General features: G+C 38.2%; 1 protein-coding gene and 1 long non-coding RNA gene across 6 annotated transcripts in view; one reads left to right on the forward strand and one right to left on the reverse strand.

Annotated features, from left to right (window-relative positions):
• Positions 1-2492: 2492 nt before the first annotated feature.
• Positions 2493-25224, reverse strand: part of PRMT3 (protein arginine methyltransferase 3) — a 64935-nt gene continuing 42203 nt past the window's right edge. For 3 of the 5 annotated variants that reach the window (XM_062607278.1, XM_062607276.1, XM_062607279.1), the window contains 3 exons: positions 14206-14256; positions 13922-14009; positions 2493-3163 (listed from right to left, as the gene is read on the reverse strand). In XM_062607278.1, coding sequence (XP_062463262.1) covers positions 3054-3163; positions 13922-14009; positions 14206-14256 — 249 coding nt within the window. In that variant the 3' untranslated portion in view covers positions 2493-3053. Of the gene's footprint in view, positions 3164-12773; positions 12829-13921; positions 14010-14205; positions 14257-25224 lie in introns of all 5 variants that reach the window. The other 2 variants (XR_009962494.1, XM_062607280.1) reach the window with 2 other exon arrangements.
• Positions 18368-25224, forward strand: part of LOC134157867 (uncharacterized) — a 281636-nt gene continuing 274779 nt past the window's right edge. The window contains exon 1 of the long non-coding RNA XR_009962498.1: positions 18368-18472. This is a non-coding gene — a long non-coding RNA (uncharacterized LOC134157867). The remainder of the gene's footprint in view (positions 18473-25224) is intronic.

The raw sequence follows: 25224 nt of genomic DNA on the forward strand, positions 1-25224 counted from the left end.
TCAGCCTGGAGAAGAGAAGGCTCCGGAGGGGACCTAAGAGCAGCTTCCAGTGCCTAAAAGGGATGATAAGAAACGTGGAGAGGGGCTTTGACAAGGGCCTGTAGGGACAGGACAAGGGGGAATGGCTTTAACCTGACAGAGGGGAGACTGAGATGAGATTTTAGGAATTTCTTCCCTGTGAGGGTGCTGAGGCGCTAGCACAGGTTGCCCAGAGAAGCTGTGGCTGCCCCATCCCTGGCAGTGTTCAAGGCCAGGCTGGATGGGGCTTGGAGCAACCTGGTCTAGTGGAAGGTGTCCCTGCACATGGCAAGGAACTTGACAAGCTTTAAAGTCCCTTCCAACTCAAACCAGTCTGGGATTATATGAACTATGCAGAATGCACAAATGTATTTACAGCGATCGCCACACTATTAAGATTTGTTTGTTTGGGGTTTTTTGTTGTTCTTTTTTTTGTTGTTGATGTTGGTTTTGTCTTTTTTTTTTTTACTTCAGTTTCAGGTTATTTCCACCTTTGTCCACATGCTTTAGAATAAAGGATCACATTTTGCATGAAGTACTCTCTCTCACAGGAGAAATTTAGGGGTATTTCTAGTCAAAGCATTTACTTTCCACTTTTCTGCCTCTGATTCAGTATTAGAGTCCATTTAAAAGAGTATTGATTGATCACATTTCCTACAACATTTAATTCTTAGAATTACCATTAGGAATCATAAATAACTGATTGTGCTGTCAGATGAACCTGGTATTATTCAACTGCTAGGGTGAGAAAAGCCACTTAGAATTGATGGGCTATTTCCACAGGCTGCTGTGTGATGCTGCCTATTAGATCCATTCCCACGCATGTATTTTAAGTTCTTTGAAACTACAATGCCTTTATCAAAAGGCCCTCCTCAGGCTTTACACCACTTGAGGTCTTTTCAGGACACTGTCTTTTGATTAAATGATACCAAATCCTCTCTTCTGATGCAGTGGGGGGGGGGTGTGTGTGTGTGTGCTGTGTGGGGGGTGTTCATTTAATTTTTTTACAAAATAAAAGCTAACATTCACCATTTTCTTTTATACATTTTCAGCCTTTTTTCCATTTTATGCCCTCTTACTGAAGGTTATACAAAATCTGTAGAAGCACTGAAAAACTGAAGTTAGAAGGGACCTTGACAAGACCATCTAGTCCAAGACTAGTCAGAGCATTAGTGACACTAAACATACATGAAGCTTCCACAGTCAACTACCCATCAGATGATCAAAATCAGATAGAGATTCTTTCAGCTTTTGGCTCTTATAGTACTGAGAACACCATAAGAGAATTTCATTTTGTCAATATCCTGTGATTCTACAGGCAATAGACAAAATTATCAGTCCATCCCTTAGCCTGCGTATTTACTGTCCAATAACAATAACTCCATCACAAACTCCATTTATCAGCCCAATGGTAACCGCTGCCACTTCATCTGCAAGGTCAATTTTTATAGAGTTGAACAGTCTGAGTTTCAAGATAACCACACTCAAGCATTTTAACAAGTGAAGATGCTCAATGTATTTTCAAAAAGAACAGATGTCACTGAGATAGAAAAATGTTAGCAGACCACCAAGCCTTAAACACATCATCTCTATCACTGTGTTCCTATTAAGCTACATATGTGAGTTGAGCTCTTGAGTATCTAGGTGTTAACCAGGACATTTAAGCATCTATAGGTAATTCAATAGTTTTCACTCGGGAAAGAATCTCCACCTCACCGCCCAAAACAAGGATATTATTTGGATGCAAATGAGGAAACCACATGTTTACACAAGGGCAAATAAAAGCAGTGTAAGACGAAATACAAATCCACAACTCTTTTCAGTTAAAAATACAGTAGCACTGTGGCAATTCTCACTTCCTGTTCAACGCTGGCTTCACTGTATGAAATTAAGTGCTGCTTTGCAGGAGAATTTCAGCTTTCAGAATACAAGGTTCCACTTTTCTGTCAAAGTGGCATTAATATGGCTAACACTCCTCTTTAGCTAGGCAAAATGTATTTCACCCCATTATACAATATACAATTAGCTAAGCGTTGTTGAGCAGATTTCCTTCTCAACTTCACCCTTCAGAAGAGGCCCTAACATAATTTTAATAGCAGTTCAGAGATCACTAGTGAAATGCTGCTGTTTCTGCTTCTTGAAATGACTTTTGAAACCACTTTTCACACAAATATAGAATACAAGCACATAAACTGCACAGCATTACACTTATTTCCAACTCTTCTGCAGTTTCAAATGTGGAAACATCACACAACACATGCATCAATTCTTGGTTGTTCTTAGCCTGTTTCTGTAAGCAGCTAAATCAAATCCACCATTTCAGCAACTCCTTCATACTACTTATCCTAAAGCTGCTAAAACACATATTTCCATGCTCCGGTAGGCTAGTACATAAAAAAACTAGCCACAAATAAATGAGCCATCAGTGGAGAGAGAGAATTTCCAATTACAAAGAAAACAAGGAAACTGGCAACTGCATTATACAACATACTCAGTTCATTTATTTAGATAAATGTAACTGAACAGTGATACAACTTTTTAATTATAGAAGTGTAATAAAAATAAGGTTTTTGTTGCTGCAATCCTGCAGTTGGAATTCCACATTTATTCTCACTGGGACCTTCTGGCTACTGTTGAGGTGCACTGGCACCTCGACTTAGGTTCTTCTGAAAAATAAAATAAATCATAAAAGGATTTCACCAGCTGGAGAGAAAAGAATATTGAGAGACTGTATTTATTACTCCTCACAGCAAGACTTTAATCCCATTTTTCTCACCTAGTAGACTCACGTAACCAAAACCATCTTTCTTGCCTTCCCCACATCATGTGAAACACAGCAGAATCTGATTCTGTAGTCAGTCTCCACATCTCCATTGGATGCAAAACCATCCAAACATTTCTCCCTCCATTCTAGATAAGCTTTGCATATTCTTGTGTGTGTGTATACCTCAGAGCTTATAATTTTGGGATATTTAGAAACAGTTAGCAACAGGTAACTCTAACATTTAAATTTAACATCGATATGAACACAATTTTCACTGAAGGCTGTAGGTCTGATGTGTGTCCTTCATGGAGAGGGTTATAAAGAGGGACCGTGGATCCTTTCTGTTCTTGCGGACTGTTATTTTTCCTCTCAGACGTTCTCCTGCAGAAGTAAAAAGGAAATATTTAGGTTATGCTTACATTACTGAACCATGCACAGCAACAGTAAAGATGCATTACATTCCCTTATGCTGCATGAGACACTGTTCCCAATTAATCAGAATTAAACTAGTCTACAAAGGTTGATTTTTCTAAGGTCTAAGCAATGGTCCTGACAGCAAACCTAATTCTAACTAACTGCAGTTAAATCTGGTGAGGTGCTGAGTTACATCTGATGCTTTACTTCTCAGATGACCTACCCAAAGTAAACCAGTATTTGATTTGTGATTGGTGAAAACCTCTGTATTCCTTGGGTACATTAACCTCTCTTCGAATCTGGTTGTGCTGGATCTGCACACCACTACGCACCCAGCTGGACAGGTACCAAGGCCTGTTGTACTATCTCCCTCCACCCTCTGAGCATCAAATATCAACTGATTTTTTCATGAAATTATATATAATATCTTTAAGTTGTTCAACTTGGATTTCCACCCACGAAATAAGCAAATTAGCAATAATAAAACAGTATTTAAAAAGCAAAATTGCTACTCTGCGATACTTAATACTGCACTATTCCTTTGCTGTGCTCCCTAATTTAAATGGATCACTACTACTGAGCAAAACTAAGTAACCACAAAAACTTATTCCACTTCCTATTGCAAATGGCATGTGGTTTGTATTTGCACTGCTTTTTATCTGAGTTCTAATTAGGTGATGTTTTTATCTGGCCGGAAACATTAACACAAATCTTCAGAGCATTTCAAGTATACACATTGTTAACAGTGAGGTTTTTTGTTTTTGTTTTTTTTTTTTTGTTTTTTTTTTTTTTTTTTTTTTTTTTTTTACAAACTATCAGGCTTTCTTGACCGTAACACTTTTTTGGTGTTGCTAAATTGAAGTAAGAGTTTTTGTCCTAGAAAAATTCCAGACCTGGATGCTTCTGTTTAACATTTTGTCCTAGCCTGCTCTGATCAAGACCTGGTTCCATCCCTAATGCAGCTACAGTTCCATAGCACATCAAGTTCTTCTACATTTATTCTTTACATAATTCAAAGGTCTGTTCTAGCTTTTAAAAGCACTTTCAGATTCCAAAATAACATGAGGAGAAAAATCAAACCTGCCATGCTGTCTTAAGAGAACTTGTGCATAATCTCTAAGAAGAGATGTTTCACTTTTCACACAGAAGACAGGAGACTACTTGTGGATCTCTAAGTCCAGTTTAATGAACTAGCAGTATATTTTATTGTCATGCAAACATACTCAATGAAGAAGATGTGAAAAGCCTTTACAGCTATGCAACTTTCTGTAACTTTATACAGGACTAAACAAAGGGATAAAGAACCCATTTCTCCACAGGCACAGCAGTTACTAATATCTCTCTCCCCCTGTATCTAAAAATCCTTGTAAGAAGACAGCAGAAAGCTAGATTTACAGATATTAGGAGCTCCAGGAACGGATTCATGCTATATAAATTTAAGGCAAACTTGTAAGCTTGCATCTGTCACGTAAAAGTGACACAAACTGAAATCCATTAGCAATTTCAACTAGTCATAGGGTTTACTATTTGCATATTTGAAAACCTGATCTAAAAAGCAGTTTTGAGACACCAAGTTTTCTTGATTTCCAGATATTGAAGGGGCTACCTGAATTAACAATATTCATATTTTTGAGTATTAAGCACTGAGAAGGCTGAACAGGAGGACATTAAAGAGAATTTGTTTGTTTTTTTTTTCCCCACCTTTCATCTGCTTCTCCTAACCCCATTTCCCACTGGGTTCAAAGTTCATAAATTTCCTAAACCATCTACAACTGACATCCTTGTCCCTAAATTGGAGAGACATCAATTTGACAGATGGACCACTCAGTGCATAAAGAACTGGCTGGATGGCCACACAAAAAGAGTTGTGGTCAATGTCTCAATGTCCAGCTGGAGACCAGTAACGAATGGTGTCCCTCAGGGATCCATGTTGGGACTGGTCTTGTTCAGCATCTTTGTTGGTGGCATGGACAGTGGGATCAAAGTGTGCCCTCAGCAAGTTTGCCGATGACGCCAAGCTGTGTGGTTCGGTTGATAGGCTGGAGGGAAGGAATGCCATCCAGAGGGACCTTGACACACTTGTGAGGTGGGCTGATGCCAACCTCATGAAGTTTAACCATGCCAAGTGCAAGGTCCTACACCTGGGTCAGAGCAATCCCAGGCACAGCTACAGGTTGGGCAGAGAAGAGATTCAGAGCAGCCCTGTGGAGAAGGACTTGGGGGTGTTGGTTGATGAGAAAATGTATGTGAACCAGCTTCAGTGTCCGCTCACAGCCCAGAAAGCCAACCGTATCCTGGGCTGCATCAAAAGGAGCGTGACCAGCAGGTCGAAGGAGGTGATCCTGCCCCTTGGCTCTGCTCTCATGAGACCTCACTTGGAGTATTGTGTGCAGTTCTGGTGTCCTCAACATAAAAAGGACATGGAACTGTTGGCACAAGTAAAGAGGAGGGCCACGAGGATGATCAGGGGACTGGAGCACCTCCCATATGAAGACAGGCTGAGGAAGTTGGGGCTGTTGAGCCTGGAGAAGAGAAGGCTGCGTGGAGACCTCATAGCAGCCTTCCAGTGTCTGAAGGGGTGCTATAGAGATACTGGGGATGGACTCTTCATTCGGGACTCTAGTGACAGGACAAGGGGTAACGGGTTAAAACTTAAACAGGGGAAGTTTAGATTGGATATGAGGAGGAAGTTCTTTACTGTAAGGGTGGTGAGGCCCTGGAAGGGGCTGCCCAGGGAAGTTGTGAATGCTCCATCCCGGGCGGTGTTCAAGGCCAGATTGGATGAAGCCTTGGGTGCCATAGTTTAGTGTGAGGTGTCCCTGCCCATGGCAGGGGGGCAGGAACTAGATGATCTTAAGGTCCTTTCCAACCCTAACTATTCTGTGATTCTATGATTCTATATTGCAAGGAAATATTACCTATAAAGGCTTTTCAGTCTTGTTTTTAATGAGCTTACCAAGTGGTATCTCTTATTTTCACAATGCTTTTGTGAAGATTGCTGCTTGTATTTACTAGAGAAAAATAATCTCTATTTATTTTCAGTCCTTAATAAGACCTGCACATGAAGTTATATTTGTAAATATGTAGGAAGCCCACTGCTGAGCCTTTTCAAACTGTCATTTTAAAACCACAAGAATTACACCTCAACAGATGATTTTACTAAACACATTATAGAAGGATATGATCTCCATCTATAGTTCTCAGTTCTCTGCTACTCTTACGTTATGCCTCGCTTGCCTCAGTCATCTCTGTCCCTCACACTAGCCACATCCACTGTTACTACTTTCCTACCTCACTGCATCCAAAGTATTTCCCAGTTGTTCATTACTTACCATGATTTTAAAAACCACTGTTATGTTCTGTTAAAAAGCTGAAACTTTTTCAGTATTCTTATTGCAAAAATGAAAACAAACAGCAATTTGTAAACTTGCTGGTTTCAAATTCTCTAAGAATTTTGGAATTCTCCATCTACCACAATTCTCAGTTGCATCCACAAACAGTAAACTGACAGATTATAAATTATAGATAACAAATGCAGGACTTTTTGTCATAGGCTGAAGTCTAAACATCGAAAAAAACTTTTCAACAAAAATAGCTGGTACGAATACTGTATAAAAGAAAAAATACATTTTCTTTGTTTTGTTTTTTTCCTCATAATTTAACCATTAGCTGGAGATTCCACTTCAATTCCTGTGCAGCTTGATTATTTGGACGCAATAAATTGCATCAGAATTGCAAAAATGGTTTCACAGATTATTTAAACAGAGGTTTGACAGACAGAAGGATGAGGTATGTTAAAAAAAGGCATTATAGCTTCTGCGTGGCTGGGAAGTTTAGCCTAGTTTGAACATACAGATTTTCAGAACTGCTACAAAAAGTACTATTTGATCTCTTTTAACATCCTATGATAATAATTTCTAAATTTTTTTTAAAATGTTAGTTCAGTAAGACTAAAGGGCCTCTGAGAACTAAAATTCCATGATTTAAATTAATCCATACTTCAATCTTAGCATTTAAAACATTAACAATAAATGAAGTAAAAATCTAATGCAGAAATTATAGTTGACTTTATAGAACAGAACCCTCAGATTCTGTTTGCAAAGGCAGCCAATGAAACAAAGCATTCCATTTTTCTCAGCTTTTTGGTTTTTTTCCTGGAACTGCATTAACTCTGCCTTTCTAAGCCATCTTTTCTGAGGGCCGAAGCAAACAACAGCAGTGCAACCAAGGCACAGAAAGGCAGTTCAGAACAATTAATCAATGTCACATAGATAGAAAATGACTGATGTTTTTTTACCCCTGCTGTCCTGTGAGCTGCCTGGAGGAAGCTGGCGGTGGGACTCAGCTGCATCACCTTGCTCTTATCACGCTCAGTTGAATGCAAGTAAACCACACATTGCCACTGCAGTTTGATTAGGACAAAACTGAATCCATTACAATCCCCTTACTGCATTTTGATTATCCCTTAGGGAGACTTGAAATTTGTCCCCAAAAAGAGAAAAAGACAAAAGGGTTCAGCAGAAGTGCTGCTCAAGCTTTCTAGCACAGGAAAAAAGCATCTCTGTGTCTGGACTGACCCACTGCAAATACTGCATAGCTGATGACATGCTCTACAGTACACCCTATACAACTGCTCTGGACAATATAGTTTATTTTGGTTCCTTTACCATCAGTAAAACTGCAAGCAATTGCACCTTTCACTGATGTTTGTGCAATACGCAGTGCAAGCCTGCAGTCTGTGAGCTAAGACACCTCTCATTACAAGACCCCTATCACTAAGATGCTGTTTAGGCCAAACTAATCATATTTTTTCAGTCTATAACTCGATTCATCTGGAAGGATTTGACCAAACCCAAAGACTTCATGCAGTCTCCTTGCACACATATCCACAATGTCTATTTAAAGCTCAAAATGATTCATGGCAACAAACTTGCAAGTGAAGAACTACCCTGCCTTTCAATACAACTTGTTGTCTCCTCCCTCTTTGATTATGAAAAGGACTGAAAGAGCTACTGAAGGAGGCCGGCATTCAAGGTCTTTCAAGGTTTCCTTCTTTTCCTGTGGAAGAGCTTTATGAAGCTGAGACAAGTAGTAACATGGTACTCAAAGCATTCTTTATTCTGAACCCTGCTGAAATTTAAGAACCTTATGAAAGATCTCACTGGAATTATTCCCAAGGGACCTGCTAGAAAACTGTAGTGGATTTGGGACTAAAGACACCTTAACTACTGAGCTACTGGTAAGAAATATCTTTACAAATCCCTCAGAATGTACTGTGATAGTCTTACATGCCTTCAGTTACACATTCAGTAAGCTCTGACACCACCCTTTACAATAAGGTTGTCCCCATTTGAGGCTGACAATTTAAACACTATCTACTTCTCCACTCATTTAGACTAACTGGAACACCTAACTTTATGCAACACTGAGGTCCAGCATGCAACTGAAAAAAATCCCAAGTCTCAAAAGCATTACTCTGGAAGAGTTGGCTAGAAAGTGGTTTTCCTGTGCCATCGACTGAAAAAGAAAAATGAAAGATAGAAATCATCTGTGGTGGGATCATGGGCATTCCCCTTAAACTCAATAATTTATCCTTAATCTGCCCATTCATCTTCTTAAACTATAAGCACCTGCAGCTGTACGCAGATTGCCACCTTCCTATTTGGCCACTTCTTACTGAATCCCCAACACAATGAAATTCAAGGAGCAGTTTCCTTATGGAGCTGTAATCACTGCCTTTTGGTATTATCCACCTGATCTGTGACATCCTTCTGCCATTGGCTGCCTACTTTAAAAATTAGGCATCTCTCTGCCAACTCCCTACTGTTGCATCACTCTTCACCCTCTTTGAAACTATGTTGGGGTTCTACCTTTTCCTTTCATGCTCTGAGTACTGGCACGTTTCAACACCCCAAGACAAACTCTGAATTAGGCTGCTGCAAAGTCTATAGAGCCAGCTGAGTAAGGTAGGAGAGCAACCTAAGATAACGTGCACGCACTGCAAATGACCAAGATTCCCAGCATAGCTCAGGTACCAGAACTAGCTGCCACAGGGAATGGTGAAGGCCAGATACATAGTCCTCCATGTATAGCTGCAGCAGCCCAGCTCACTCACCATGAACTAATCTTAATTCACTACTTTTTGTAGCAGAGATCCTAAACTGTATAGTCTTGGGCAACCTTTCTCCCTGCAGTTGTGACAGAAATCTGACAAAACTAGATTGTTGCTGCTGTATGATTTGTATTTCCCTTGCAGTTGCAGAACTTGCGAAGGGGGCACAGAGAATGGCACAAGAAGTTCTCCTGTCAGATACAAAACCTCTTTTCTCTTTCAATGCAATAGAACAGCCACGGGAAGAGATTCTCTCAATTTAGTGTCTGAAAGACATACTTAGGGATGTTTCTGAAAAGTCAGCAGGATGATTTTAAGCTGCAGATTTCAAAAGATACACTTTAAAACACGGAAGATTTAGTGTGATCTCAAAATCCAAGTTTTAACAACTATTAGATTTAAAATCAAGCACCACTTTTCGGAGGTATCATTTGTAAGTAAACAAGTGACAGCATTTTATAGACACCATATCACAGCTGTAGACAGGCAAAACAGACACTACAATCTCAATCTGAAAACAAATTACCCAACTGGGATGCACAATACTGAAGTATTTCAGTATAAGATCAAAACATTCAGCCAGATTAATTGTGCTAGTGTTGTTATCCTACTTTTAACAATGCTTTCTAGGTAGACAAATTAACATTTTACAGTTTGTAAATTCACAAACAGCTCCATTATGGAGACTGGGGAGTTAAAAGATAATCAAGGATTTTATAGGGGCTTAGTCATGTGAGCTCTACCTCAGTTTTGCTGCGCTAGCATCTTTTAGCACCATAGAAAATCAAATCAAGGTTTTATTTCCACTGCAAGGCAGTATCAAGAATACAAAACGCTGACAATATGCTGTTTTACTGCTAATAGAACCTGCTTGCATAAAGATCTGGGTTTTAACTTAATTCATTGTTACTGAAAAGATTCTGTGGGCCCTTTAAAATAATTTCGGAAAGCATTTCATTTATTCAGTAAATGCTTGAGACTATCAAATGAGAATGCCATTCTGTATATAGTTTTTCATCTATGTAAATTAGCAGGAATATTTCAACAAACAACAAAAGGAAAATACATGTTTGGACCATTAATAAGAAAAAGATACTGCTTTGGCATCTCAGCTTCAGTTTTCAAAATAAAGACATATTCAAGCTATTAAAAGGGCTGCTTAAGTAAAGTCTTGTACTCTGTAGAAAGTCTACAATACAAAACTCATGTCTGAGAAAACAATTTTTATGGCAATAAAATATCATCTTCCTTCTTTCTCCAGTTTCTTCATTTTTACTGCTTGCTAAGCAGTTAGAGCATATCCAACATGCTGATGCTATTTTGTTCCACTTCACTGTACACCAGCTTCAAGTCTCTCTTCCGTGAGAAGGAAAACCAATTTTACAGAATACATGAGTAGAAAGAGACTATCTCCTCCTCCCCCTCCAAAATCTAAACCAAACGAACAGAAATTATCCATTAAAACATATATATGTTTTAATATACAAATATATAAATATATAAACCATAGTTGAGTATCAAGCTGATATTCAGTGGAAAATTAAGAAGTATAATTAGGTGAAACTTTCATTGCCTCTCTCCAGATCTTTGGACTTAGATTAAATCTTTCCTATTGCAACCCACAGAATTTGCAAATACTACACATCCAGCGCAGGCTGTGGCAGGAATGGTAAAGGAGGGAGGGTAACTTGCAAATCCCATCCTTTGGCTTCTAACAGCTTCATTTTATTGTTAGAATAGAGATCAAAACATTCACTCTTTTTTATGGCTGAGAAAACAGATCTATTTTTACAACAAGTAACCTGGCATCAAGCAGCTGAGAAAATTAGCTAGTTCACACTGCAGAATAAAACCATTTTGACATGCATAAAGGAGCCAGGTTTGGATATCTGTAAGCTCAACCTCAACAGAACAAATCCAAATACAATCAGTGCTTTAGCACCACTTCAGGCATATCCACAAAAGCTATAAAGCATCTGATAGAGACTTTTAAGTCAGCCTTACTATTTTACTCAGAATTAGAAATCCAAGGTCATAATTTTTCTTTACTGGGGAAAAAGCCAGGGCCATGTCTGAAAGATGCTTTCAAGATAAGAAAACATTTCAAATGCATTTCATAGCACAAATTCCTCTTTCACAACCCATTAAAATACTGAAAACAAATGCCACCATGGGGACACCAGTCAGATTAATGCAAAGGCAATGTCAAATTACCCAGATGAATATTTAAGTCACTATTTTTACAAAGAAAAAAAAATGGGAAAAATGGAAGATGGAGAAATCTGTACTTACAGTAACATGTCCTGAGGAAAAAAAGATTTTTGGAACCATGAAGGAGAAGGATCAAAGTCTGAGAGAATGCTGTTTTCAGTGTTCACTTACATTAAGAAACATTGCTATGTAAGTATCAATAAACACCTACTGCCCTGATGGGCTTGTGTCATCTGTGAACAATAAATATCCCACAAAGGATTACAAAGGAAAAGGAAATTACATCAAGAGTTTCTCTCAGAACCTTCTCTAACACTGGAAATAACAGACAGAGAATCCTAGATTAAAGTGGCAATTTTATATAACATATAGAAACAGAGAGAATGGGTAAACGCATGGAATGGGGAACTTTAATGATGAAGAGAAGTAGACAGGTAGAAGAAAAAAAACAACACGGCTGTAACAAGATTTGTTATGGGGATAATGTTAGGAAATATGAGCTAATAAAGAGAAAGGAAGGAAGGGCTTACAGGAAAAGTGAGCTTGAAGGTCAACCAGGTTGTGTTCACTGCTTCAAAGCACATAGTTTCTGCAGTTGTCTTCAGAAAGTCACTGCACCTAGACTGGAATTCTCAAGCCAGGCACACCTTCCAGTCATTTCACACATTTGGCAAATGTCAAATGATCTAGGTAATATTAAATAATGTGCATATTCTAACAAATGTCATCGCACTTATTTCACTTCACACTCTATGACATTGAAATTTAATGAGTTGCAGCAAGGAGACCTTAGCCAGCCTTGTCTAGAAAGAGAAGCTGAACAGAATGCAAGCCGAGTACAAATGCACCAATGTGTATGTACCAAGAAGTGACAAAACCTAAGAACAGGCAAATAAAACTTATTTAGGGACATAAACCCAAAGCATGAAGGAGAGAAATTATTTGTCAGGTAACACTGACCATAGTGCCTTTAGGAAGGAAGCTCCTGCTCAAAAGCTGTCATGGCTGATGGCTGGAAGACGCAAATGTAAAAGCAATGTAACTGAGCGCAGATGCTGCTTTCATATTCATAATTAGGTCTGGTAAGAGAGAGAATATTCCATCTACATCAATATTTCTCTATAGCTTCTCTGAGCTTCTTGACCTCATTTTTTTTCAACATCAGCATAAATTTTTGTACACTTTCTCCCAGTTTATCCAAGCTATTTATCAATTGTTCGGGTCAGGGCCAGGTAGTACCATGAGTTTATTAACCGACCAGCAGAAATGAGCCTCATTTCCGAGGTTCCTCTCCCTTGGTCCTGCCAGTCTGTGAAGAAAAATGGTCTTCAAAGACAACAAATTCACTGTCAAGTAAGAGTTCAACGATGGGGAGTAAATACTTAGTGGTTAAGTGAAAAAGGTAAGAAATAATAAAACCCTAAAAATGTAACTATTTAATCTCCTTTGATTTAAAAAAAAAAAAAAAAAAAAAAGAAAAGACTGGGAGAGTCTGAAAGAAAGTGCAGTTCTACAGGAACAAGAGGGCAAGACTTGTAATTCGTGACCGGTTTTATGTTCATCCTCTTGCATGACTATCCCATGACAGTCATGGACGTAATTCTGTCTATAAATCAAGGAATGTTTGACTACTTGCAAAGAAATGTATTTTCAAGACTTACCAAACAGAACTAACTGAAACCGCTAATAAGCACCATTTCAGTCTTCAAAACCTTGCTTGAACAATTTATCATCTGATTTTGAGTTACCCCTGATGACAATTAAAGCCTTTTCACATGTATCAAATTCAAGGTGAAACTTACTTGTACTTATAACACCTAGTACTTATCAATTTTATCTAAATTTACAGTGTATCAAAGTAGCATCTTCCATACTTCAATGGATTAAGTTCATGGCTGTTTCAAGTTCATGATCTTTGAAACTATTTCCAATTACAGATTCCCACAACTGCCAGCTACAACATCCACGCATATATTCATGATTCATATTCAAAAATAGAGCATAGTTCAGGAGGGCTACAAAAAAAAATTATGTAACCACTTGTCAAATATGATACTTCAGAACATTACTTCTGTTAAAATGAAGAGAATGGTCTTAAATTCTAGTGCCTCAGAAAAGCTTTGATACAGAAGTTCTCACCAAAATTACAGCATGAAGCTACACAAGACAGATGCCCACTAACAATACACCTATGCAGACATTAATATGTATTTTTAACATGAATTTTGCATAGATAGGTATTTCCCACTGTTCTGCAGACATAGAAAAATTCTTTAGAGCAGCTGAAAGATTTACTTTTTTTCTTAACACTTCTGTAATTTTTAAGGTATTTTAGATTTCAATTTAATGATAACAGCAGTGTAACATAACCATTGCTGCACCACAACTGCATTTAAATATACCTTCTTCTACAGGAATTGGTTTCTCCAGGAGAAAAACTGTCTGTTTCCAGTGCGTTTTGGTACACTGGGGACCAGTTGAAAACAAGACCTGCAGCGGAAGAGTTCAAGAGTTTGATTAAGAACAGCATTTTTGATATCACACAACATCAATCAATTAAACACACATGCAAATGAAGTGCTTGCTACAGCAAAAGAGACTCCCCGCCAAACACCTTGAGGCAGAATAAAACACAAAACCACCCTCATCTCCCAAAGACTTAAAATGCACAACCCCAAATACTCACCTTATTTTGACAGTTCTTCTCAAAAAAGATATCAAAATACCCAGCAACTGCCTATAAAAAGGAGTAAATGCAAATATAATAAAGGAACAGTAGCGACACTTAAGAAAAAGTCTATCAATATATACATTTATTGGGATTTCTATTCCATTTCACGCACTGAGAGAAACAAGATTAGATTTATGCTAGAAATCCTAAGTTGAAAAAATAAGCAGTCATCGCACATTTGTTGTACTTGAGAATATTCAGCCCACTGAAAATGCACTTTATTACATGCCAACTTTTAGTCTGATTTTCCACAATAACCCACACATTAACTGCAACTAGAATTTCACAGAATAGACTTTCATATGCACAGACCCCAAAAAAAGCGTCAAATTCCATCCTTATCCTCTACAGCTACCACAGCCATCACTAAATTAACACACAGCACAAGGGATTCTGCATGACATGCTCACTCTTTGCATAGCTAAACACTATTTTCCATAAAAGCTCCCTGTGAACTGAGGCACAGCATGAACAGGCAGGGAATATTTCTCCTTCCTCTACTACACACACAGATAAGAGACAAAAGATTCCCAAATACTTCATGCTGGCCTTTCCAGCAGTTGGTAGTTTCTAATAGTAACTCTCCAGAGGATTCCTTGGAACACTTATTCTGTCCCTCCTGCCATCCCACTCCTAACCTCAAAAAAAGCCTCTCTTCAGTACATAGTTCATTAGCGGAAGAAGAAGAGAAAGAGGCACAAAATGCCTGCGCACAAAACAGTATATCAACACTATTAGTTATGCAGTCTTCTAATCCTAGCCTGTTTTTTGACAGAACAGCTTTATGAGTCCCAGATGCTACTAAAAGGCATTTCTATGCCACAGTTTCACCTCTGAAATCCTGTCCATGCTCACCTTTATTTGCTTTCTACTATCTTCTACGAAAAGCAAATCAGACCAAGGCATTTATGCTTTTCTATTATGTCAGCCTTAAGAAACAACCTAGAACACAGCTTTTGAGTAACAAACTACAGCAGCTGGGGACTTCATCCCAGTGACAGCAGGAAGGGACCCACCCTCACATCACCTACAGTACATTCAAACAAGGTATGTACCAATTCCATGATGGCAGGCCTGCTGCATGAAAACTAACTGCAAACAACTGATTATAACCTTCCTCTCACAGCATTAGTATTTTTCTCCTACTCTAGGAAACTGGTCGTTCTCAAGGGTTACAAAAGACAGTTTCTGGAGCGTGGCCTCACATACTCACAGACTATGAAAGGAAGACAAAAAATCAAATATGCTTACAAATGCAGGTAAACTGAATGGCACAAGGCTTTATCATTATGAAATATGTAAACTGAATGACAGCTAAACCATTCTGGTATTTTTCTTCTCTGGTCTAAATCCAGAACAGATTTCACCAACATTGTGGAGAACAGAGTGTGCTAAAGCACCTGTGTTTGCTCTTCAGCTAAGGGCACTTCAGAGAAGCCTTGCAAGTTTCAAATTATGATGTGGGCAAATATTCTTAAATGTAAGAAGCAAGGAGACACTGAGGGAGCTTCATGACAAATGAGCACCAGATGGTGGAAATGGTGACTCTTCCATCCCTATCACTCAACGCTGAGAAATTCGTTGCCAAGTGAATCACAGCCTTGTCTCTAATACGCCTTTTTGGGTAAAGATTAAGAAGGTTTTGACAAAGTTTTATTGACCCATCAGACTGCTTTTATCAAGGCACAATCTTTTCTGTGTATTCGTCAGAGATCTACTAAGTCATAAAAATACTTTTCAGAGACCAGGTCAATACAGTTGATATGCTTACAAATGACCTAGGATATGACTACTGCAGAAAGGAGAACAAGGTGGCAACAAAAACATAATAATTCAGAAAAAGAAATACTGGCTTCCAGAGAAAGCAAGACTATCAAGCTACGTTTTGGACAGAAAGCTAAAAGCTCCATGCAGACACACCATAGCTAAGGTGGATGCTTTTATCTATATATTTGGTAGAAGAAGTAACAAAAACACACTGAGAAAACATCCTCACATTGGCATTTTTATTTTGGGAGGATGAGGTTCAGACTGGAAAGAAACCATGGGTACAAGGAAAGAAACTGTCCTCTGCTATCTGCTGCCTCTTATGCTCAGGGAAACAAGATTTGTGCAATTTCTGTAACTGACTAGGATAAGTATCAACCTTATTTCATATATAATCAATGGTTTCCCTAACAGAAACAACCTGAAACACTGAACTTTGACTATCATCTAAATCAAGAGGTAGCAAACAGTAATTATTAAACATCACAAAGACTACCTCATGCAGAGCTTCAGGGATTACAGATTTACAGATTTCAAGTGACTACAGAGAACAGAAGCTCTACGCTGATCCATTAAATTCTTTTTCTTACATTCTAAAACGGATAGATGTCCTTCAGTATTGATACTGAAACAATTATTGAGCCAAAGGTTAAAAAAAAAAAAATGCAGACAAATATTCCAACAAAACAAATTCCACAAGTCCCATAGGATAAACCCTTGTGAACAGCTTCAAGCACACCAAAACCAAAACACACATTCTGGTGAGCTATGTCAACAGGCAGGCCCAGTCCTGCATAGCTGAATAGAAAGTATATGCTTATAATTAAATAGATCCAGGGGAGAGTTTGAAAGATGTTTTGAAAACTCTTAAGAGCACATATTGCAGTTTCAAAATCTAATGGGTATCTTTACTAACAGATTTTCAAACCAGTTTTGAAACAACTAATAAAAACAAAACACACACATGGCTTGACCATCTTTCTTTGCAAAACTGGTTTCAACTATGTAATTTGTTTTTAATAAACATTTTAAGGCAACCTGCCATAATTTACCAATGCTGCATTTAATATCCAGATAGAAATCTCTTGCATGTGTTTCACATTTTTGGGAAAACAAGACTAAGCTGTAAAATTTGTTCAATCATGGCAGCTATTCCACAAGCCAATTACAGCTGAGGAAATCTAGAAAGTGAAACTGCACAGAACCTGTTGCTTATGCTGTAAAACAAGAAACCAAACCAAAAGTTTAAACCTGCTATTAAACAGAAGTAGTTATTTGCCTACACCTAGGTAATAAACATAAGCTCAAGTGTATTCTAAAGCCTTCCAGTAACTTCAGCCTAAATTAACTGCCTTCTTCCTTTCCTCTTTTTGATTTTACACAGAGGATTTCGGTGATACGGTTTAGTGGTGGTCTAGGCAGTCTGGGCTAATGGTTGGACTTGACGATCTTAAAGGTCTTTCCAAACCTAGCTGATTCTAGACTGCATGTTCCCCTACCAATAACATAACCCTTAAAAAGGCATTCAACCAAATTATGCATTATTTTCATGAGTATACTCCATTTTATTTAACAATTCATTCCACCCACTCCAATACATCTGTGTATGAAACTGATGGTTCAAATAAAAGTTTAATGAAAAGAAAAAGGTTGGTGGTCTTCAATGCTAAAATACAGGGGGGCATGAAGGATCCCAGTGTAGCTCTAAGACCTTTCTGTAGAAAGCAAGCATGTAAGGAAGGAACCCAAGTGAAAGCAAGGCCTCAAATTTACGCTTAATCTAGAAAACCTCAGCCTAAAGATGAGGTAGGTCTATGTCAAAGAACAACCATTTCCTTTACCCAATTTTATGATTTCTTCATACCAGGAAAGTTGAGAGCTTCTTACAAGCTCCCAAGCTTTGCTTTAAGCAACCTAGGAATTCAAAGGATAGACTTTTATAGCCTTATTATGATGGCCTGGTTTTATTCATGTAGCACAGACTAAGTGCAAATGCTAAAAATTAATGCCTACCACAGTATTTTAAATCCAGGGTGTACCTTTTTTCATTACAGCTCAGTTTTATAGATCTTTTTGTACTCAAGCTAGTCTGCTATTAGGGGAGCCACAAAACAACTGATTTTCGAAAAATCAGTCAATGACACTGAATCTTAAAGACAGAAAGAGTTGTGGTTTGTTTTTTTTTTTTTGCCATGTCAAAGGCTATAGTAAAATCTCTGACACCATTTCCCAGGTCCAGAGAATAGCAATAAAGCAGAAAAAGGGTCTAGATAAAAGTCTGATGAGGAAGGGCTGAGGGAACTGAGGGCATTTAGTTTGGAGAAGGCTCAGGGGGACCTTATCACACTCTCTACAACTATCTCAAAGGAGGATGGAGCCAGGAGGTGGCTGGTCTCTGCTCCCAAGTAACAAGTGACAGGACAAGAGGAAACAGCCTCAAGCTGCACCAGGGGAGGTTAAGGGCTGGGTATTAGGAACAATTTCTTCACTTAAGGGGTGGTCAGGCATTGGAACAGGCTGCCAAGGGTAGTGGTGGGGTCACCATCCCTGGAAGTGTTTAAGATGTATAGATGTGGCACTTATAGAATCACAGAATAGTTAAGGTTGGAAAGGACATCAAGATCATCTAGTTCCAACCCCCCTGCCCATGGGCAGGGATGCCTCACACGAAACCATGTCACTCAAACCTTTTGTCCAACCTGGTCTTGAACACCGCCAGGGATGGAGCATTCACAACCTCCCTGGGCAACCCATTCCAGGGCCTCACCACCCTTACAGGAAAGAATTTCTTCCTTATATCCAATCTAAATTTCCTCTGTTTAAGTTTGAACCCGTTACCCCTTGTCCTATCACTACAGTCCCTAATGAAGAGTCCATCCCCAGCATCCCTATAGCCCCCCTTCAGATACTGGAAGGCTGCTATGAGGTCTCCATGCAGCCTTCTCTTCTCCAGGCTCAACAGCCCCAACTTTCTCAGCCTATCTTCATACGGGAGGTGCTTCAGTCCCCTGATCATCCTCGTGGCCCTTCTCTGGACTTGTTCCAACAGTTCCATGTCCTTTTTATGTTGAGGACACCAGAACTGCACACAAGAGTCTCACAAGAGTCTCTTGAGGTCTCACAAGAGCAGAGTAGAGGGGCAGGATCACCTCCTTCCACCTGCTGGTCACACGCCTTTTGATGCAGCCCAGGATACAGTTGGCTTTCTGGGCTGCGAGCGCCCAGAATCATTCAGGTTGCAAAAGACCTGTCTCTATGTCACTGGCAAAGTACTGGGGGATATAAAGCTGCAATACAGTTCTAGTTATTTCTCTTATCAAATGCTTTACAGAAACATTAAAATTCCTGCTTCTTCATAAGGCAGCAGGTAGTTTTCCTCAAAAGAGCTACTAAAACCTAGGATCTCTGATTGCATTACAGAAGCCTACTTCAATACTCCCAAACAGAACAGCTAAAACCCCCTAAACTAAATCATCTCCCTACCATTACCCTAAGGTACATTAGTGTAAGCCTTGCACCACTACAGAAAGGATCTGGTACCCCACATAAACAGCTTGGGAAAAGAAAAAAAATACCAAACATCTGCACAAATCAATGTTGAAATACCTGATGATACAAAACTAGGTTTAAGACTGGGTTTGGTTAATATTTTCTTTTGAGGAAATTATAGCTTCCCTTACCCTCTTGGCTTTTTTTATTTTTATTACTTGGTAGTGGCTTTATCCTGAAACTCACAACACACATCTTTAATATTTAAGCACATTCCAGTGAAATAATTTTATGAAAGTGAAGTTCAAAGCATTTTCCTTTCATTTCACTTTTGAGAACTACCACAAATAGCAGTAGCTGTAACAATCACACGCTTCTATTAAAGATGCAATACTACAAAGAAAGTAATTTCCGATGTTTACAGCTTGAAGGAAGATTAAGTCCTCCTGTAAAATTTAACACATGCAGCTAAGCAGTAAAATATAAGGGGGAAAAAAATTATCTGCAAGTGGCATACTAGAAGCAATCACAGACACAATCATATTAAAATGGAATATAGGGCTGGCCAGATTTTTATTAAGGGTGGCATCTTCCTTACAAAGAGTCAAACCTAAGAAAAGGAAGAAGCAAACAACGCCCCCATAAATTCTATACAATGTTTTATAACTATTGCTTTAGGTGCTGGGTTTTTTTGTTTGTTTGTTTGTTTTTAAATAAACGGTACAATAACAGTTATTTCCTCCACAGCAGTTTTTCTCATCTTTTTGCTCCACCTTTGACAGCTCATTTACAACTTCCCCAATGACTAATCAGCAAGAACTTGAGCCTTCTCTGGAAGAATCTTTCAAGTGCCAGTTTCCTGAATACCATGAAGGAGGAAAACAAAAATAACGACTTCTAAAATGGTAATAAATAACTGCAGCTCCAGCCTCAAAGGATGTTAAATATTGGGAAACACCACAGAAATATTATCCTTCGTATTCTCCTATAAATTGCCAGGAGAAAAGCAGAGTTATAAGAACAAAATCTTCAACCCCTGAACAAAGTTTCCATATTTCCCCAGGGAACTAAGAGGGTTAAATAAAGAACTAATGAAATATTTAGGAATAGATGTACATTACAGAGACTGCAAAGCATTATCCTATACAGGTCAACAAAGAGTTTGCTCAACTAAGAAGAAAATATTTCCAAAATTACAATAGCAGCTGCTAATTTCTACCAAAATTTTGTCAAACCCAGGTTTCGATGAGGAGCTCACAAAGCAGCTTAAGGTCTTCATCCATCACTGAGGGTTTCTAAGGTGTTAATGTAAACATATGAAAACCACCCCTCGTAAATGAAGTATGTCCTCCCAGTAAGAGTCACGTGCCTTTAACATATTTTTCTTCCCCCCCACACAAATTATCTTGAGCCTATTTTTCCACCATTTATTCACGTAACATGCACCAAATATATTAAGATCACAAAAGGCTTTAACATATGTAACAGATGTGTATTAGTGCATATTATTTCAATCCTTCCACTTACAGCCCTTACTGAAATTGGAAGAGAAGCCTATATTTTATTTCAAATATATCTGAATACTAAGGGTTTTTTTTTCTGAAGAAAATGTTTGGCTGTATATGCAGTATTTTAACAGGATAAAACAAATGAGACTGTGTGACTCCTTGTGAGAACTCATAAGGGCAACCTTACCAATTCACTTAGGAACAAGGAAATTAAAAATTATCACTATTGCTATCACCTACACTGAGTCATTTATCATTCTTGCTCTTCACTTCTATCATGTTCCAACAGTGAGTGGCTACAACAAATACAATTAGCCAGCTGGCCACAGAAGTGGGAGATAATGTGCTTTTGATGGAGTTTATCCAAGCATGGAGATGGAATGTTTGTCATCCACACAGCAGAGTTGCTGCATTTTTTTATCCCAAGGAAAAGAAACCCCTCACGCAATGATTCTGTGTTTTAAAGAGACCAAGAATCTGGAGATCTCTGTAGAAGAGGCTACCAACAACTAAACAGATGAGAAAGACAAATCCTGCATTCTAACATGATAAAGTAGTCTTTCATTTAAACAGAAATCAGGCATTTAAGGTGTGTTTAACCACGGTACTCAAAGCCAGATTTCCAATTAGCTTACAAAATTTAGTTTCTCACTTAATGTTGCAATTAAAGATTAGTATCCTAATGCTTACTGGTGGCTCCCAAATGGAAAATTTGGTATTAAGAAATTAAACTGTCTAACATTTAAGAAAATTCTAACAAGCAAAGATTTTCCTTAGACAAAATATTTTTCTCCAGTCAACTCAACTTCCTTTCTCCCCCTAAAGGTTTTAATACACCAGTCACGTCCTCTGGTTCATTATCCTTCTTTCACCCGCTTCCTCCCTCCCACTTTTTATACACATCCACTGCTCTTTGACAACATCTCCTGGGAGCAATGAAGAGATACTGCCATTTTCCTCCCAGGGGATATTTTTATTCAGCTAGGAAAGATCAACCTTGATGGACTCACAGGGGAAATGCTCACAGACAAAAGAGGAAGTTTGTCAATTGATTTCTACACTGAGGGTAATCATCATTATATGTTATCTCAAAAGCTCACACAGTGATCAAACTCAGAATACAATTAATGGAATATTTTCCTAGCAGCATCTACTAACTGATATTAGCCAGATGTCTCATTAAAATCAGCAGTGACAAACCCTAGCTCTTTCTTAGGAAAATGCACTTTTGCAGGCTAATTAAATTTATTTTTGGCCATTATCTTTTGCAAGACTGAAATCAAGGCAACTTGCCCTAGAAGTGCTTTGAAACAATTTCATATAATGATTCTGTGCAACCATTTTATGCTTTGTAAACCTTCAGTCTTTGAAGCCTAAATAATGATAAATAAACTTACTGCTAAAAATACTGTTTTGTGATGTACCACAAGAGGAATAAAGGAAAAGTCAGTAGGAAGAACATATGCTCTACAAAAAGCCTTGACACCCCTCACCAATAAATCCTAAGCACAACATAAGGTCACACTTAAAATGTTTATTTTTCACTCAATCTTTATATATTTCTCAGGTTTGATAGCAATTTTTTTTTTCCTGAAGACCTATTTAATTGAACACCTGGAAGAAAACCCCTATTTGGAGCATTAAGCTTTTTTTTTTTTTTTTAAGGATATGACTCAATAAATGCATTACAGGATCATCTGCAATACCCTTAGGATATACCTACAGAGAGACATCAGGCTGATCTGTTATGAGAATGACTTAATTACTTTGCTAGGATAGGCTTTTTTGATCATATAAAAGTATAAGAGTTAATTCAAAATATTTTACAGATGGAAGGACAGAAACTCGGGTATGAGTCAACTAACACTATGATCTTACATTTTGGGAATTGCATAGTTCTTCTGTTTTGTGCATGCTCATCGCTAATTCTAGGCATTTATGTCCTTAGTCTATTTATCTAAAACCAGAAAACAGTTATCCTGTTGACTTCTGAACTGCAGGGTTTTTGAACAACTTGTACAATTAAATGCCACTATCATGCAACCAGATAATTAGCCAAGAGGTCAGAATAGCAATAATTGTGATATCTAGAAAGAAGTACCTATTTCAGCACTTGCATTATCAATTTTCAGGAAGTAAAAGGTTTGTACTACAAACAGACAAAATGGAGAGGGGAAAAAAAAAAATCCAAAGATGAGCAAAAGGTGGGTGACAAGGGCCAAAGGTCAGCCTTGAGATTAGGCTAGTCTTTCTGTGCTCTTTTCAGACAAGGAACAGAAAAAAAAACCTCTGTTCCTAACTCTGCCAGGAGAAGCTTTCCCACAGTCTTTATGAAATCCTCTCAGAAGCGTTCACCAAAACAGTTTACAAGAACAGAAATAACGTATGGGGAAAATCAAGAAGAGGTCAACTTCTCTGCTGAGACTAATTTGAAAAGTCAACTGAAAGTCATGGCTCCTTTGTTTTCTAATGCTGCTATCAAAATAACTTTAGATGCAGCAGAAAATGAAGCACTGAGTGTTGGACTTCATGATTTTTATGGGTCCCTTCCCACTTCAAAAATTCTATTATTCTAAAGGAAAAAAAACAAACACCAAAACAAAACAAAATCCCAAAGTGACCAAGGCTAAAATAATGTCAGATTTTAGTTAACATCTTACTACAGAAATAAGTGCAGCTTCTCCTGCCTGAGAGATCCTGGCAGTGTTCCAAGCCATAATCAAGGCAAATGTGGTAATGAGTTGGTAAAATGACTGCATTATGGCTCCAATTCCTGTCAGCTTTTACAACAAACCACACTGTCACCACAGATGTGCAAACGGGTTGATGGGAGGAAGCAACAGACCCCAACACAGCTAATGCCTCCAGAGCTGTCAGCTAAACGTTCAGCTCCTCAACAACTACACTGTGTACTCCAACTAGATGAGACCACAACTCTTTTGTCCCACCACCACCATGCACCTAAGTTTTCCACTTGCTTGAGTTTGAAGAACAGACCACATACAAAAGGAATGCTACTCCTGATGGTAACACATGTCTAAAGTTGGCTTTGTTATTGATGGCAACACTAGGAATGAGACAATCAAATCTGTTTCCACACTGTTATGGCACAAAAAGGGCTGAGAAAAATTTTTGGTTGCAAGCTAAAAAAGCCTGATATGTACAAGTATAACATTTCAATTTCTTCTTTTTTTTTTTATAAAATACTTTGTAAATAAAGCAAAAATATTTTTAAATGTTCATTTTTTAAAAAGGGCAAAAATCAGCAGAGACATGTATCAAAAGCTAGAATTTTGGGAAATAAAACCAGCTTTCTCTTTCTGTGCCAACAGAACAACAAAACATGGATGCAAACAAAAAATACATCAAATGTTATTTTCAAAGGACAAACTGCAATCCTAAAGCATCTCCTAAAAATCTCAATATAAATAATGGGCTTTTATTGTTCATTTACTGCAAGGTTAGGCAGCCTGATATGATGGATGAACTGCCAACTCCCAACTAAACTTCTCCAATCCATCAAAGAAAAAGTAGAAATTTCACTCAAAGTGTCAATAAACCTAAATCATGAAGTGCAAAATACTTCACAGAGTTCTGATCATTTTTTAGGACCTGCATTCACTGCGAAATTGCAGAAACATTGTTTTTCCCTCACTTCCCTCCCCTTCTCCCTGCAAGGTGCACATCTTGATTTATAAGTCAATGATACCACAGATTGATAGAACAGAAATGAAGTTTTTTTGCAAAGGTTTAATGCTAAGGAAAATGATGTTTACAAAAGAAGCTATTTTACTCTACCCAAAAGCCAAAAAAGATCGCCAAGATTTTGTAAATCAGATATTCAAAAGTGGCTGTATTAAAAAAATTAACCCAGGGCTGCAACTGGAGCTTTGCAATCAAACCTGATGCTGCCCTGAGGCAACTAGAATGATTCTATGACAACTAAAACCAGGAGATACATAGCAGCACACAGACACATCAAAAAACAGGTATTACATTGTTTGACATAGATATCCAAGACTGCAATACTTAACTAATTACATCACACAGCAACGTGGTGTCCCTGCCCATGGCAGGGGGGTTGGAACTAGATAATCTTAACATCCTTTCCAACCCTAACTATTCTATGATTCTACGATTCTATGTTCTTTGTGTCCGCATCAGAGGAGGCCTGCGTTTCTTCTTCGTATATACATACAAAAGCCAAATA

This window comes from Pezoporus occidentalis, unplaced genomic scaffold, assembly GCF_034315485.1.
Source record: "Pezoporus occidentalis ecotype Australia unplaced genomic scaffold, CSIRO_AGI_Poc_V1 ctg121, whole genome shotgun sequence".
NCBI lineage: Eukaryota > Metazoa > Chordata > Aves > Psittaciformes > Psittacidae > Pezoporus > Pezoporus occidentalis.